The 17,792-nt window shown below is 41.9% G+C and overlaps 1 protein-coding gene across 1 annotated transcript; it reads right to left on the bottom strand.

Annotated features, from left to right (window-relative positions):
- Positions 1 to 389: 389 nt before the first annotated feature.
- MSLN (mesothelin) lies at positions 390 to 16,515 on the bottom strand. The gene is made up of 12 exons (XM_063315100.1): positions 16,446 to 16,515; positions 15,293 to 15,336; positions 13,644 to 13,834; positions 12,346 to 12,430; positions 11,373 to 11,484; positions 10,558 to 10,745; positions 8,318 to 8,455; positions 6,768 to 6,898; positions 6,010 to 6,143; positions 4,071 to 4,165; positions 2,192 to 2,366; positions 390 to 537 (listed from the first exon to the last, which is right to left on the bottom strand). Exons 1-12 carry the CDS (start codon positions 16,486 to 16,488, stop codon positions 530 to 532), a joined length of 1,344 nt encoding a protein of 447 aa, XP_063171170.1. The 5' UTR covers positions 16,489 to 16,515; the 3' UTR covers positions 390 to 529.
- Between the last annotated feature and the right edge of the window lie 1,277 nt (positions 16,516 to 17,792).

The following is a 17,792-nucleotide window of genomic DNA, read 5'->3' as shown; positions in this document are numbered from 1 at the left end:
TTTTCTCCTTATGAAGAAGTTAGCCCTCTAAACCTGCATCTGTGGGTGTGGTGCATCTATTTTAGAGGTAAAAGAAAGTGTGAAAGGTCCCCTGTGCAAGCACCGAGTCATGTCTGACCCTTTGGGGGGATGCCGCTTTCGCGACGTTTTCTTGGCAGACTATAGAGTGGGGTGGTTTGCCATGGCCTTCCTCAGTCATCACCTTCCCCAGCAAGCTGGGTACCCATTTTACCAACCTCGGAAGGGTGGAGGGCTGAGTCGACCTGAGCTGGCTGCCCAAGAATCCAGCTTCCACTGGGATCAAACTTGGGTCGTGGGGAGAGTTTTCAGTTGCAATGCTGCTGCCTACCACTCTGCACCAAAGGAAGTAGGAACAAACAATTCTTGCATTACATACTCAAAACACTAGATTTATTAATTTTTGTTTCCTGAACTCTTCACCTGCAGAGATAAGCTTGAATAGGTGGTGCCTGGTTGAAGTAAGAAGCCAGTTAGCAGAAGCTGGAGTTTCAGAGCTCAGTGTTGCTTCTTATGGCTCTAGTAGAAACATAATAATAATAATAATAGTAATAATAATAATAATAATAATAATAATAATAATAATAATAATTTTACATCCTGTGATTATACCTTTAATATTATTAAACAACATCTGCCTATCCCAGGTTCTTGGGAAGGGGCTGATAGGTGGACAAAATTGCCAAATCCAGTCTGAACATCTGGCTGACTGTGATCAACCATAATAATATAGGAAAAATAAATCACATTATGCAATTCTACTTGATTGCATTATATACCCAGGTCCCGGTATTTTGTGGGTCTCACAAACCAGGCCATGCATAAAACACAACTGAATTATTTACATATTTTTCACAGAATACCATACATGCACGAGAAAAACTACCCTTACCTTCTATTAAATAGAAACCTTCTATTTCTCTTGCTAATTTTACTCTTGTCAGACCAGTGTGTGTACACTGTCATGTAAGCAACAAATAGCTTCTCACAAATACAGGTAGTCCTCACTTACCTACCACAATTGGGACCAGCAATTCCATTGCTAAATGGCGTGGTCATAAAGTGAAATGTCATATGACCCCACCCTACTTACAATGTCGGCTCCGGCTGCAATTGTTAGTCGAATCCTGCACAGTTGCTAAGTGCGATGTCACATGACTATGATTTGTGACTTCCTGCTGGCTTCCCCATTGACTGTGCTTGTTGGAAGCTGGCTGTGAAGGTCACAAATGGCAATCATGTGACTGTGGGACACTGCAACAGTTGCAAATGCACACTGGTTGCCAGTTGTGATCACATGACCTCAGGGATGCTGCAGTGGCTGCAACTTTGAGGACTGGTTGCAAGTCTCCTTTTTCAGCACCGTTGTAACTTTGAACAGTTGCCGAATGAGTGGTTGGTAAGTGAGGACTACCTGTATACTGTGTTCTATAATATGTTGTTTAGTTTTGTTGGCAGGAGGCAGTGTTACGGTTATTCTGTGCGCTCTGGGAAAGTCTCTGTGAGATGATGTTAATACCCTTTTTCTTTTTGTGCTGAATGAAGAACAAAGTATCGGCCACGCTTGCAGTACCCTCCCGATTGGGAAGGGTCCAAACTGAAGCAGCGTCTCCAGGTCATCAACACACTCGGCTAACAATTCTCCCTGCTGCTGACACACCTGAGCCTTGTCAGAAAATTCTAGCAGAAAGCTTAGGTGGAGCCCCAAGTTGTTATTGTTTTTAGGAGCAGAAGGCTTTCAGAAAGGGAGTCAAGCTGATGGCAAGGTCAGGAGGGAGGCAGGGCAGATAGGGCCGGGAGGAAGAGGACTGGCAAGGGGCCTGCAGAAAAAGAGAAGCGACAAGAAGTAAAGTCCCAAGATTCCTGGAAGTGGAATGATTGCCACTGAATTATATGTGCCTTCCACACTGCTCTGCCGTTCCACTTCTGTCTCTCTTGCTCCCCCCCACCTTCCATGGGCTAGTTAGTGCTCTCATGAGGTGAAACGGGGGAACCCCGTATGTGTCCTGACCACCTTGCCAGAAGGATGGCACACAGAGCTAGGCTGAATGATGCATAAAAAAGCACACCTTGCCACTGCCACCAGAAAGCCTTTTCCTGTTCCTTCCCCACTAATATACAGAATTTGCCTCCTGTGCTATCGGTCTCAAGGCAAAGGCGGCAGTGGCCTTACTTGTAAGAATAATGTAGCCTTCAGGAAGGCCACCTCGAAGTCCCAGGCCCAGGCTGTCCAGATCAGACTGCTTCTGACTCTGGATCCACTCTTTTGTGGGCGATACGTTCTGATAATCCGTCAGGCTGTTTAGATTCGTGCCCAGCAGGCCTTTAACATTTTCAGGGGTCAATTCCTGTGGAATCAATAGAACAAAACTAGTTATGAGAAATCTTCATTTTGCTGCTTTCCCATTTCTTCCACCCTGTAGATAAAGACATAAACTTTTGATTTGCTTCAGGGAAGGAGTGAAGTTAACACTGCCCTCTGCACTTGACTGAAGCCACTGCAAGCGGGCAGAAATACTCCTCCTGCTTTTCCCACTGTTGGGGTCAATTCATCCCTCCAAAATGGTTGTAAACCTGAGAGGGGAAATGCTCAGTTCCCCCAGCCTGCTGAGGGACATGGACGGACCAGCACAGACTCACCTACAGGCATCATGCCGCTGTCCTAGCTAGTCAGTTGGCCATACGGGCTAGCTGAGCCCCACGCCGGCTTTCTCAGGAACTTACCAACATCTGTAGGCAGACAGGGTAGCACACCTCACCCAGCCATGCCCTTAGCCTAAAAAAGGGAAAGCCAGCCTGGAGTGTGGGTGGGTGGGCGGGAGAAGATGAGACGAGGTAGAGACCCCTGGGCAGGTGCAACAGCAACAGGCAACCAAGCAGACTAAGACCACAAGTCTGGGTAAGCAGCCCACCTTGGTTTGATTCCTGTCTGGAGCCTGGCTTGGGAGTGCAGCTCGGGTGTTCAATGGCAACATTGCTTAAGAACAGGACTTGGAGCTTGGCTTGGAGCTTGGCAGCAATTATAAAAGGAACAACCATGCTGAGGCAGCTCATAATCCCAACGAACACAAGAACCTTTGGAGGGAGGCAAGGACTGTATGCCACTTTATGAACTTTAAGACTTCTAACTGCCCTAAGGACTGAGACCCGAAGACTTCTATGCCAACCTGGAAGGGCTTGGAGGCTGGAGTTAGCCCTGTCCAGCCAGGGCCACAGCCTATTGTTGGGGAACCATAACAATAGGCTACCATAAAGCATTATGTAAAGTTTTCATCTGTGCTGTGGTGTGCCTAGTCATTACTATGAAGAACGCCTCACAGAACACACCATCAGCACTGACACTTCTCTGGTTTTGTGTGCATAGTTTCCTTGAAGTGAGATTTTTGAAGCAACTCTGCTCAGAGAATAATTCATACTATTTCCAGAGTTTCGTGGTTTGCTAGAAGTGCCCTTTCTTAATGGAGCTGGATTAGGTGTCTTCCAGCTCTACTTGATGCCAACTGATTGATTGGAATAGAGCTAAATCTCTTAGAATATAGACAGAAAAGTGTATTTATTTATTTATTTATCCAATTTCTATGCTGCCCAACTCATATACAACGACTCTAGGTGGCTGGAACATGCTTAGGGTAGAACTGGACTGTGGTTGAACTTGTGGCATACTGACCAAAATGTGCCACAACTGATGGGCTAAATCCTCATCATTGGTGTGTGGTATGTGCAACTAAGGCTGATAGCCTATTCTATGTTTTCTACCTTACTAAAAAGTACTATGTGAATGTTGACTAGAATGTTGATTGACTAGAGCTAGCAATTTGATACTTTAAAATTCAAAAATTTGAATTAGAAGCTTTGAGATCCAAACAATATATTGGCTTTTTCATTCAAAGCCTGAGAAATGTGAAATCGACCTTTTCCTCCCACACATTCTTTTAACTTTCATTAGCATTTCCCCTCCATCAGGATTCTTTGAGAATCTCCAATAATTACTCTGCCAGAATGGTTGGGAAAAACTGACTTACCACCACTTTTTATCTTAAAGTCCCACTCACCTTTAGAGAGCTGCTTTTTAGGCCCAAAAAAGTGTTAATGTCCATGTTGATATCATTTTTGCTAAGTGCCCTGAGATCTACACCTGGAGCACCTCCTGCAAGCAATGAGGAAACCTTAGCTGGTATCCTTTATTGGTCTTCTCAAGTGAAAGAGTGGTGGCAAGTTTTTCTTGAAATATTTTCAACAGGTTTTATTAATAACTGCACATTTTCTAAATTATTTCAAACCATTACACATGGTGTGCCCCCAGTGTTTCACAGCTTTATCCTGGGGCTTGTCACAAGGTACTTTGTGTGATATTGTAACTCACTGAAACACTCCTGTAAATAGTGATAGTCTGAAAATGTAAATTATTTCCAATCCATGTGAAATCTAGGTGATGAGAATAGAGGACAGACAGCCCTTAACACTACCCATCAAAATAGATTTTTGAATAGTTTAATCTTTGTCACCTTAATAGACTTTCTGCCATAAGGAAAAAGATGAAAGACATGATAGGAGAACAGGGAAATATTACTTACGAAATATGACAATATAGACTAAAAATGGAGGGGAAATTGATCTGGTGTGCATTCTATATGCAGATTAGACCTTCTTGACCTTTTCCAACCAAATAAATAAATTGAAACTCAATTAACCTATGACATTCACAATTCATCTTCACAATCCAAATTTTGCATTGTATTTGCCTGTCTTGCACCAGAGTACCTCAGTATATTAGAGAAAAGTCTCTACCCAAGTGCATGCACTCATAATATTAATATATGAGCATGTATTACATTTGGGATTTTTAAAATCTGTTCTATCATGTCCAGTTCTCGGAGACTGCCTGGACAAGTCCCTGCAGTTTTCTTGGCAAGGTTTTTCAGAAGTGGCTTGCCATTGCCTCCTTCCTAGGGCTGAGGGAAAGTGGCCCAAAGTTACCCAGCTGGCTTTGTGCCCAAGGCAGGACTAGAACTCACGGTCTCCTGGTTTCTAGTCTGGTGCCTTAACAACTAGACCAAACTGGCTCTTGGGGAAATTATTTCCATTCAAAATGTATACATTAGGTAGAAAAACGCATGCTTCTCTTCAGTTTATATATTGTATTAAGAGGAATATATATAGTACATAGAGACACTGAAATTGGCAGATTTGTTTGGACTCATAAAACTCAGTTTGTGCTAGTTTTAGTTGTGCTAGTTGACAGTAGTGATGTCAAAAGCACTATGTGATTAACAAATGTATACTTCACTTGTGCAACATATTCCACATAAAGCTTTCATCACCCATGGTGGGGATAAAATCACATTTCCCAAAGTTGGCAGGGTAAAATGTGGTATTTGTGTGATAATCCAACAAAAATGTTCTACTTCGCATGTTTGAGGGTTCCAAACCCAGGCACTTCCACCCTGCAAAGTTTATGCATGCCATGGATCATGGCTCCAAACCCAGGTTGAAGAAACAGTTCTATCTTGAGCTTCAGTCTCTTATACAACAAATAAGAATTAATTCTTCATTTAGGTGTAATTCATGCAACATGTGAAACTCTAAACCTGAGTTAAGAAAACACAGAGGTTGTGTTCAGGAACATGCTACGCCCAAATAAACAAATCAAGTTATGGCTTAACAGAATTGCTTGGTTCGCACAACTTTTAAGGACAATGGCTCTTCCTAACAAGATGCTGTGAACCACAAACTACCTGACACAGTTTTAGCCTAGCCTAGCCTATTGTGAGAGTCATATTGAGCTAAACGCTGCCCCCTTGGAAAGATTTGGCTTAAGATTCATCCATCCATCCATCCATTCAACTGTATTTGTACACACCCTCTCCTCGGTCTGGGGACTACATTGTTTCTATAGATGCAGTTTAAGGCTATTCAAGGTTTGATTACAAATTGTTTTTTCAACACTCTAAACCTCAATTGGTGTTTCCTCAGCTGATTATTTCTGCTTACCCAGAAATAGCTTGATCCGTTTATAATATTCACGGTAGTAATAGTGACGATCTGAGAAAGCCCGCTTGGCTTTGGGATACAGATTATCCTTGATGGCTTGTGAGCAACTGGATGGGTCAAGGGTGGTGGCCATCCTGCCAAGAAAAGACAAGATGAGAAAAGGGAAGGGATCCAGCTCTCTCACTACTTCATCCTTTCCCCAGTTTCACTTTTCCACAGATTTTAATAGTGCTTTTAGTAGCAACTTAAGCTACTAGAGGAACTAGCTCAAAGCTAGCTCAAATTTTAAGTAAGCTGGCTAACGTTTCTCTCATCAGATCTACAACACTTTATGGTCTGATCTAGCAAACTCGCTCCATGACCCAGACCTGACTTTTAGGAGTCAATCCTATTCCATTTCATTAAATTACTCTTGACATTCTTTGGGACTCTCTCTCATCCATATTACTCTGGCCTCATCCATTAAGACGTATTAACCAAGGGCAACCACAACACCCATTCAGACAATAACAAAAAAAACAAACTCCCCAAAACAGAATAAAAATCAGGCAAACTTTGAGCCCCTCCTAACTAATATCCACTTCTGGTTGCCATTTTGAATCATAATACTGGCCTACCTTAAAAGGCTCCTTGTGGGATTACTAAAGAAAAAGTAAGCAATACAGTTTGAACATTGGATTCCCTGTCCATGTTTATAAAGTCCAGAACAGTTTTCTTTTCTTGCAGGCATGCAAATGATGATGAAAGAATTCACTCACTCAATGCTCTCTTCAGATATCATGCTGAGCTGGTCCTCGTTCAGGAGACAGATGTATGACCCAAGGATGTTCAGAAAAGGGCTATCAATTTGGTTTCCCAAATCAATGTAACGACGAATAGCTAAGGTCCTCTAAAATAAATAATTTCAGAATCAAAACCAAGCCTTCTGCGATCTTATATTGCAAACAGATGCCTTCCAGATGTGTTAGAACTGCCATTTCTAGAATTCTGGGAACACACCCAACACACCTGGAGAGTGACAAGTTGACCTCATACGTCTGGAAAGATTGCTGAATTTTAATTGCACATGTAAGTCAAAATATCAAATGCAGATTTGGTGGCTTTGCTTATCATAATAGAGCAGGATTTAACCACAGTTTGTTGAACAAGCCCCAGTGGGCTGGTTTCCATGTCATGCTAAGCCATGAACTATGGCTTCAGTGCTACAATGGCCCAGTTCAGACATCACACTACTCCAGAACAAAACAAATCCCATAATGGCTTTACTTGACATGTGAACCTGACCCTAGAAACATTTTCAGCATCCACCACTCAAATGTAGAATCCCGAGTCTTCCAAAGCTGTCTTTAGAAATACTGCAAGGTTCCTGGTTGTTGGGATCATTTTGAGATTGCAGCGACTGCTGTCTTTGGGGCTGATGGGTGAACTTCAGGGACGTTTTGTACACGGTAAAGACAGCACTCTGCCTTTCCCACTGGCTTTGTGAATGCTCAATGACCTCTTTCTAGATGGTGGCACATGACGTTTAATAGGCACTGTAGCACTTCCAGGTGTGTCTCTACCACCCCTGAGCAAGGGAACCTGAAGGAGCACTCAAAATGATTACCTTGGGACAGACTTGTAATGGCCTTTCCGAAGCCATGATTGTAGCTTGAGGAAGACAGATGCCTATGATGATAGACATGGGTGACAATCCCCTGCAAGAACCCAATTTAAAGCATCCCAGTGGAGACCTATCTGGCCTCTTTCTGAGCACATCCAGCAAACGGAGCTCTCTACCTCTCCTGGTAACTGGCTCTACTGCCAAACCACTCATACAATTAGGATTGGTTTTTTTAATGTTTAATTGGAATCTGTCTTCCTGTTTCTTAAGGCCATCTTTCTGTAGCTTGATAGCAAACTGGCCTTAGCCTTCTTGTGATATCTTTTAGATACTTGAAGAATGGTATTATATCCCTCCACAGCAACCTTTTTTTGGAACTATTTCCATAGCTACAAAAGCTAGGACCAGAAATGACAGATATACTGTAGTTACCTACATTTCATTTAAATGTATAAGGAAAAACTTGCCAACAGTAAGGTCTGCAATAGTGGAACGGTCTGCTTGCAGAGGTGGTAGGTTTTCCAGCTGTGGAAGTTTTTAAGAAGAGTCTGGACACCCACCCCTCAGGGATGATTTGATTGGTTTTTCTGCACTTCGCAGAGTGTTGGACTAGATGATCCTTGTGATCCCTTCCAGCTCTACAGTTCTATGAATTATAATGCCCAGAATTCTTAGCCAATGCCTCTGGAACTATCTTCAAATTACCAGTTCATCATCAGACACAGAATCCAACAAAGCACGAAGTGTGCTTGGTGAATCGATAGTCCATTTCTTGATGTTGCTTTCATCTATTAGGTCACCAAGGATTCCAATTGCAGAAGGAGGATATCCTGTGGGAAATATCTGCAAGAATGAGCAAATAACAGTGTGTAAAGCTGCTGACTTGGTATCACCTCTTTGATGCATGGATTTGTCCCAGGAGCTATTCCTGGTATGGCATCATGAAGAGGCTTTTGCAGAAGGATTTCTAGCAGTCATCAGGACATCCATAGGGTGGGGGTAAAAGAAGCCAAGTTGGTAACTATGATGGAAGCCCTACTGCTTTTAAAGTGTGCTGTGGCACACATAAAAAAGGGTGGAGCTTCAATCACACAATTGTGGCTGCTATTTTTACTTTTCTGATCCACCAGCACCACAGATGCTCCTGGCAATCATCACAACGGTGTTGAAAGGATGACAGGCAGAGCCAGCTCTGAGAGAGGCAATGGTGCGCCCCCTCATCATGAGGCCATCCTTGGATCAACACAATCTGGACAATTTTAGGAAAGGTTGTTGAGAAGGTGATTGGCCTCCAGCTTCAGAGAGCTGGAGGAAGTGGACTATCTGGACCCTTTCCAGCCAGAATTAAGACATGGATACAGTACAGAGATGGTTTGATCACACTTGTTGATGATCTGTGGCGAGCTTGTGATGGGGGTGGTGTGTCCATCCTGGTTCTCCTTGATCTCTTGGTGGAATTCGATACTATTGATCATGGTATACCCCTGGACTGGCTAAACGGATTGGAAGTAGAGGGCACCATTTTGCAGTGGTTCTCCTCCTTCCTCCAAGGCCAGTTCCAGTTGGTGTTGTTGGGAGGGGAGCTCTAGCCCCCTGCTCTGTGGAGTGCCTCAGGGCTTTGCCCCTTTCCCCCCTTCTTTTTAATATCTACATGAAGCCACAGGGGGAGGTCATCTGTTGGTTTGGGGTGAGGTATCATCAATATACAGATGATACCCAGTTATAGATCTCTGTCCCCAGCCATCCCAGTGAAGCTGTTGAGATTCTTTCCCAGTGTCTGAAGACTGTGAGGGTCTGGATGGGGAAGAACAGATTGTGGCTCAACTCTGCCAAGAGTGAGTGGCTATGGAATCTGGGTCCCCCAGATTTGGGAGTTGCAGAGTTTCCACTTTGATTCTGGATAGGGTGGCATCCATTCAGACTTGGTGCGCAATTTGGGGGTTCTCCTGGACTCACAGCTCCTGGTGGCACCTGTGGCCAAGGGGGCCTTTGCACAACTGTGCCTTGTCTGCCAGTTGCACCCATTCCTGGACTGGGAAGCCCTGCTCACAGTTACTCATGCCTTGGTCACCTCCCAGTTAGACTATTGATCTACATGAGGTTGCCCAGAAGCTTCAATTGGTCCAGAATGTGGCCAAGTGGGTAAGTTATGGGTGCATCTTGTTATGCTCATGTAACACCGCTACTCCGTGAGCTGCACAGGCTCCTCTGGGTGCGATTCAAAGTACTGGTTATCACTTTTAAAGTCCTACATGGTATAGGACCAGGTTACTTGAGGGACTGCCTTCTCCCAAGAACATCTGCCCGCCCCACATGCTCCCACAGGGAGGGCATGCTCTAGGTTCCTTCTTTTAAATCTTGTCATCTTATGGGTCCTAGGAAGCTTGCCTTTTCTGTGGTCACCCCATTCTCTGGAACAATCTCCCCTGATATAGGAGAGGCCCCACACTCCTTGCCGTTAGAAAAGCCTGAAGACCTGCTCTTCCCCCAGGCATGAGGGGTTGTCATGAGTAAGGATGGCGAGCAGGGGGCTCCCATCCAGACTGTCAAGCGCATGCGTAGCACTGATGAATTGTTCAGCCATTCAAAGAGACACAGATCGGGACCGCCTTAACCCTTGGGGGTTATATGTCTGGGTTTTCCCACGCTTCTTCAGTTTGTTAGGATTCCTGTTAAGTACTAGCAATAAATATTAGAGACCAGTTCCTTGTCTCAGTGTGTTTCCTGGTTGTTAGGACAGGGGCAAGCTGAGCATAGACCCTTTCGGTTGTTTGGTTACATTGCTTGGTCACCATTTTATATTTTGTATTATATATTGTGTTGTTTACTGTTATATCAGAGTCATATTGTTTCAGTTGGGCAGCCTTATAAATCTTAAAAATAAATAGATAACTAATAAATAGCTAGGAGGGCTGTTTTTCCAAGAAAATCGACATGTTTGTTACCTTATCTAAATTTCCCATGATTGCCATCAGCTGCTCGCTCGTGAAAGGGATTTGTAAGAGCTCATCAAGATGGTTCCGTAGGAATTCCTCAGTCAGGCACAATTTTAAGTCCTCAGCGGAATAACTTAGAAGATTTAGTACATCGTTTAGCACCTCCTTGGTGATGACTTTTTCCTCTGGGCACTTTGCTAAGAGAAAGCTCATGAGTTAACCAAGGTTGGAGAGTTTTCAGATCTCTCCAGCTGTGTGTGAACAGAAGCAGGAAGATCTACATGCCCTGTCTAAACATCCTGGCATTTTTTCTAATGATTGTTTACATTAAAAAAAAAAAAAATCCAGATCAGAAATCTGCCCAAAAAAGGAGTCAGAAAGAGAGCACTGATAGGGTGAACTGAATCTGTAGTGAAGTAAAAAACCCTTCCTGCTGGCAGTCTTATTTAATTTTGAAAGTTACAGAAACAGACACCATTTCTCGCACCCAACATATCATACTATTCTGGATTTCAGATGAAGGGCAGGTGTGCACAGTCCATCCATAACACTTTGATTCCCCACAATCTGAAAATGAGTACATTTCAGGGGAATCCACAGGAAAGGTAAAAAATGTCAAGATGGTGGCCAGGACCACATGACTGAAGCCCTGCCCCCCAAAGAAAAAGGGGCGTGGCTTCAAGCACATGGCCATGGCCACCATCTTGACTTTTTTTATCTCGCTGTCCCCACCACCACCTTGAATGCAATCTGAAGTTTGCCTTCTGCCTCCAGTCTGCTGCTGCTGTGTGTTCCAACAGGGAACAGCTCCACGTCTTACCTACCAGCTTCGCGCTTTTGCCTGGGGGATTTAAGTCTTTCCTCAGTTTGGACCAGCTGATCTTGTGGCAGATCAGAATGGAGAAAGGAGGTTTGTAACCAAGGCACCAAAACACTCTGCAGAAGGAAAGGAGGACACCGGGTGATAGACAGTGCAAGGTCTGGGAAATCCTACGCTAACTATGGTAAACAGGTGCAGGATTTTGCTCCCATTGTAAAATACACTTTGTGTGGCTTTTGGGATTGAAATCCAGGAATAAGAGAAATGATAACTTTTGTTTTCCACCAGCCAGGGAACCTGTATTAATAATTGGTTTTTCCATGCCCCAAAGTAGAGGACTTGCAAATATTTGGCTGTTCTACAATCTATCAAAACCTGAGAAGATCGCAACTTACAGGTCTGAAGATGTTTCTTCCCTTAATATAAGATTGTAACCTGATACAAAATAATACGATGCCAAGAACATTTCCATTTTTCTTTCTCTGCCCCATTGTCTAGAGATTTCTAACTTAACTGTCTTACTGGATGAAACATTTTGAAAGTTATCATCCTGAAGATTATTTTTTACTTTGTTACAATTTATTGTGTTTTCTGTTCCAGGTAGCCAGTAGAAATAACCATTGTGCAAAAATCTATAGGAGGCTGGTGCCATCTTACAGCAAATCAGCCCTGAAGCAATTGCTGATGGAAATTTGGAGAAATCTGAGATTGCCAGTTGTTGCCATTTGCCGCTCTGTGACAGAAAACCTTTCCTTGACATTGACATTCACATATTTCTATAGTGGTTTCAACCACTGAAAATAGTGCAATTGAAAATGACCCAGATTCAGAAGGTGATCAGCATTGTGGCTCAGTAATGGGTAATTGAAACATACTGATTCTGCTTCTAAGCTTCTTTTGTTTTCTTGACTTCCTTTCTCCTGGTGGAGACTTAATCATTCTGCTTCTGTTCTGCCTGCTTGTTTTTTCTAATATACCTTAGGAATAGCTTGCAGAATGTTGAAATTCACGATTAGGATCGACTGACTGAATTCATCCGGAACAGAAGAGGCAGAAGGACGCCTAGGAGAAAATAAGTGATGTCAGCAAGCCACTTCTGAATGGAATAGCAAGGGATGGTACTTAGGTAGCATTCACTGAACACATCTAATAAGGTTATGAGATGTTTGCACAGGATTTTGAACCATATTCTGACTAAGCAAGCGGAATTTGTGTAATATCAGAACAAAAACAAAGCCCTAAGCAAATTAGCATTAACAAACTTAATGATGTTTTATTTATTTATTAGATTTATATCTCACCTTTCCTCTAGAGTTCAAGGCACTTGACATAATGATCCCCCTTCATTTTGTGCAAATGCAGCCACAAGATTTTTACCTGACCTGAACAAGGTTGACTGTGGCATATTCAGGAGAGTTTCTATTTATAGGTATTTAAAAGTGGAAAAATGGTTGTGCAGAACATTTGTGCAGGATGATTTGGTGCTAAATTAAAGATTTACCATGCAAATTACTACACGCCACACAGTTTGCATTTGCAAATCTGCAATTTTCATCATTCCACAAAAGGTGGCAGCACCTATTCAATCTTAGCTAAACCTTTAAAAGGGTGCCTTGAGCCTTAATAGAAGACCATCAGGAAGCCTAAGGGCTGTAAGCAAGACTGCAAGTTGAAAAAACATTGCAGAGCAGGACAATGCACAATGGCGACAGAGCAACAACAATGTGTCCACCTAGCCACCCAAAGCTGAGCTCAACTCAAGGAGTTGAATTGTGGGACCTGAGCACCTTTTTTTAATGGTAAAACTTCGAGATTCATCATTTTGAGTAGAGCAGGTGTTCTATTTAGTGGTCAAAGCTCAACTGCTGGCATTTCCAGGCAGTGGCTGACAACGACTTGGGTAAAACTCTTGAGCTCTGCTCCAAGCAATACTATTTGTCAGTGTTTAGTCTTAAAAGAAGTAGGCTGGGGCCAGTTCTATTCTTAGTGTGGGACAAAAGCTCACTTTTGAGTGAGCTGAGGGGTGGGTAAGAGCACCAAAGGAGGAAGGAAGGACTCTGCAGGAGCTTTTGGTGTGCAAACCTATAGCTTCATGATAAAATATAATTTTTACAGCAGGAAATCCAGAAACCCAGTCCTGCAACACACTCGCAATTTGTACACTCACACTCACACACACACACACACACGCACAAGGAGGATTAATTCCAAGGCCAGCCTTAACAGTTTGAACATAATTTTCAGAAAACTGCCCCAAACTAAAAACTGGTCCTACCCAAATGAAGTATTGCCACTGCTGAAGATGGCTTGAATTGCTTTAGTTTGAACTGGAGGAAGGTGCTGGCACTGGCTTAACCGTTTTAGCAGATTTTCACCAGATGCTGCAATATAATCTCCAGACACCTTACAGACCAGGTGGCCTGAAATTCTGGTATCATTCTTGCCGATCACTGGGCCAGATATATTCTAAAGAAAAGTTCACAAAAAGTTGATAAATCAAGTGGGAAACAAAACAAAACAAAACAAAAAACAATCAACAATTAAATAAAAACTCCATTTTCAATTAATTCAATTAATTCAATTTCCTTTAAGAATAGTGTAGGTACTATTTTGAGGTAGTGAAAAACTGTGAAATTAATTTAGCAGTTACTAGATCTGGGCAGCTATTTGTGGTCAGAACAAATTGCACAGTAACCACAGACACACAACTGTTTAAAAATACTCTTCCACTTTCCTCATCAATTAAATTGTTCGTCTTTAGTAACAACCGGCTAGTACCAAATCATTTTTAGTTGATTAATCTATCAGTCAAACTTTGCAGGCTTAGAAATGTGCAGCCACGGGTGTAAGGCAGGATCAACCAACCTTTCTGGGTCAGGGGCCCATCTAGAATATTGAGAGCATGTTGGAGGTGGTCTCACAGAATGGCTGCCATTATGGGTATGGCTGATAAGAACACTGAAAACAAAATGTATGATTGTTCCCAGCCACGCTTAGCCTCCCCCATCTCCCTTTCCTTCTCTTTTTTTTTTTTTTAGGGGGACTGGGGGAAGGAGGGGAAAGTGGCATCCTTCTAAGCAAACTCCTTATGTGCCCCTCCCCCAACTCTGTTCAAATTCATGAGTGAGGAGGACCCAGTTTGGTTACTTTCTTTAGGCAGTTTCAGAATGCCACAGAAAACCCTGGTTTGGCTCTCCTCCACCTACAAATAAAACATGCAATGCCTCCTGGAAGAATCTCATGTGTAAAATTGAGAGTAGTACAACTTAGACATGGTACTTAGAACTGTGATTGCTCAGATGAAATGGATTTCTGAGGAAGACCAGTGTCAGAATGGTTATTCTTTGAGAGGGGGGACTACCAGAAATGCCAGTACTGAGGATAGACTGGGAGGTTGAAAAAACATCCCTGAAGAAAACAATGACAATGGCTAGCCAATTCCAGGACGTTGCCAAGAAACCTCCTTGTGTGATCAATAAGAACCCAGCAGGTAGTTCTGGCCCACCTTGGCTAATCTAGAAAGCTAAGCTGTGTCAGGTCCTCACTAGTATTTGGAAGGAAGACCATCAGAAAATGCCAGTGTGGTAGTCTAGACTAGGAAATTGAAAAATATCCCAGAAGGCAATAGCAACCACTTCCATACCACTGTATGAAAACAAAGTGGACACGTCTAATTCTGTGTAATCCTGGGGAGATTTTTCTATTAACTGTATCAGTGCAGTGGTTATTTAATAAGCTTTAAAGAGTCATGGAACCCCAAACTGTCTTATTACGACAGAAGTAAGGAATAGTGGGAACCTGATGTATGGTCCAGTACTTCCCACTGTTTGGTTCTCTTCCTCCAGAAATAGTCTGGATCCTAAACAGATTCCAGAGGAATATAGATGTATGTAGGCAATGTAAGTACAGAAATACAATACTTACCAAAAATTTCACTGCATAACTGGGAATGAACATTATTGCACAACCTAAAATACAAGGCATAAGGTTTGTCTTAAAGACATTTAATTGAAAAGATGTAATAAGACTGCAGAGCTGGTTAAGTGGAATATTCTTTGCCATACCATTTTTTAAAGCAACAAAGAAAAACTCTTGCTTAACTGCGTACTTCTTGTACTTTCTGATCACACAGTGTTCAGTGGCTTGCTTGGAACACACAAAGCAAGAATGGAAAACAACCACTTTTCCTCTAGAGCAGGGTTTCCCAGACAGTGAGGTGTATCTACCTTGGGGAGGTGAGACAGAGTCCAGGGGAGGTGTGAAAACCCTTTTAGCTGTACTTTGTTACAATAAATCCTCTTTCCCCAAAGTTTCATTCTATTATTTTCATTATTCATTTGTGTTCATTTTGGTGTTTGGATTTTAGGCAAGGTGTGTACACTAAAGGGAGGTGTGATGGCAAAATGTTTAGGAACCCCTGCTCTAGAATACATAGCCAAAATTTGCATGCCCATATCTCAGAGGAGGAGAAAAAGATTCTAAATCAGAAAACAGAATCTCAATTAGAAGGTAAAAGCACAATCCCTAATGAGCAGTACCAGACCAGGTCATGGTCACTGGTGCACTTACAAAAAATAGCATTCTGGGAGGGAACTTTTGCAGAGAGCTTTAGCTTCTTCTAAGTGATACTCTGGGACTAATGGACACATATGAGCATGTGTGTTCATGCACACACACCCAAACACACACTTCAGATAATGAGATTTTAGCCATCAGAATTTCACTTCCTTCAAAAATGCCTTGAACCTCCAAATTCACCCCAAAAGAAGCTCAGGGCCAATTTAAAGCTGTGGGAAATCTCTTTTGAGAAATGGCATTAATCTACTTCCCACAGTAATCTCTTGTACAAGTGGGAGCCCCCCCAATGTATCTCTTTTTTTTTCAAGTAATTTTATTAAATATTATAATTACAATAGTCCCCCAATGTATCTCAACATTTATCTGTGTGTTTTTTTATCTGTATTTATTTTTAAATGTTATACCCCGCTCTTAATTGATTAATCAGCTTCACAGGGTCGCTATGGATACATTTCATGACAATCACAATCTTATGGCATTTGTGCATAATTATACTCACCAACCATAAAAAGGCAGCAAAGGATGCTGGGTGATTCTGGCATTATTCCAAAGATCCCTCTTCGTGGATAAATATAAGCATTCACTTTAGAAAAGCAAACAAAGAAATGAACTTATCATCAGTAATAATTACCTTTTAGTTTCCATGCTTGGTTTAAATCTGACAAGATGCCTCTGATGCGTATGTTTGGAGCAGACTGACCATTAAATTGATTGTGTAAGCTTAAAGCAGGAGGACTCCAGAAAAGCAATCATTCATAAAAAATAATAAGAATTATATTTTACTCTGCTCATAGAAAGCAATCTCACTCATCATTCAAGTGCATTTTCTCTCTCTCGCTGCAACTTTGTTACAGATTTTAAATCTCAACACAGAATGTATTAACATTGATCAGATCCAATCAGTGATTTTACCAGTAGATACTAAAAAAGCATTTGATTAGATAGACTGAACTTTTATTAACTATCTAGCTGGCCTTGGCTGATCTCAAAAATCTAACTAGGAGTTGGATGTCATTGCCCCTCAGATGGGAAACTGCCAGGAAATCCAGGCCTGTGGATTAGACTTGGAAATTAAAAAAAAAAAAAGCCTTGGGTGAAAGCAATAGCGAACCACTTCTGTTTTGTTGTCTTGAAAACTACCTGAACTTGTCCATAAAGTCACTGGGACACAGGCTCAAATCAAAGGAGACTTTACTGAATGAAAATAAAATTTAGTCCATACTTTTACAAGACTATCAAAATAAATTATTTTTCCACAAGAGCACCAAATAGCACTTTGCATGGTTTATAAAAGGCCCCTTGCAAGACTACCTACTCTTCTATATGCTTTCTGAAATTACTAGAAAAGATTTTTAAAGCAATATAAATGGGATACTAATCAATGTTGTGATGCATAAATTAAGTAGACACCTTATTTTTTCTGGATATCTGGGGTTTCTCATTTGTATTATCTGAATTTTGCTGATGTTTATTGTGCGTTACCCAGTGTCATTGTAGAATTGGGCAGCCTTACAAATTTAAATAAATAAAATTTTAATGTATGCATTATCTATTCCTGAATCAACAGCACAGCCAATTCCCCACAGATATGCAGAATCACTGAACTTTATGTCTTCCATATGGATCTGCATGCTGGCAGTAGTAGTAGTAGTTTATTAATTGATTAGTCCTTTGACCTTATCAATAAAATAAAATTGAATTAAATAAAATACAATACATTGTCTAATACAAAAAAAGAAAATTGATAAGAAAAAATACAGTAATACTATCCATATGCAACAATACAAGGAGTGTTGCAGAATGCTGGGAAAGCCTTTAGCCCAGGAGAGGTCAAAAAAGTCACACA

The sequence above is a fragment of the Candoia aspera genome, chromosome 14 (genome assembly GCF_035149785.1).
Source record: "Candoia aspera isolate rCanAsp1 chromosome 14, rCanAsp1.hap2, whole genome shotgun sequence".
NCBI classification, from domain to species: Eukaryota; Metazoa; Chordata; class Lepidosauria; order Squamata; family Boidae; genus Candoia; species Candoia aspera.
The sequence above is the reverse complement of the archived record's forward strand: the minus strand, read 5'-3'. Positions and strand labels throughout refer to the sequence as shown.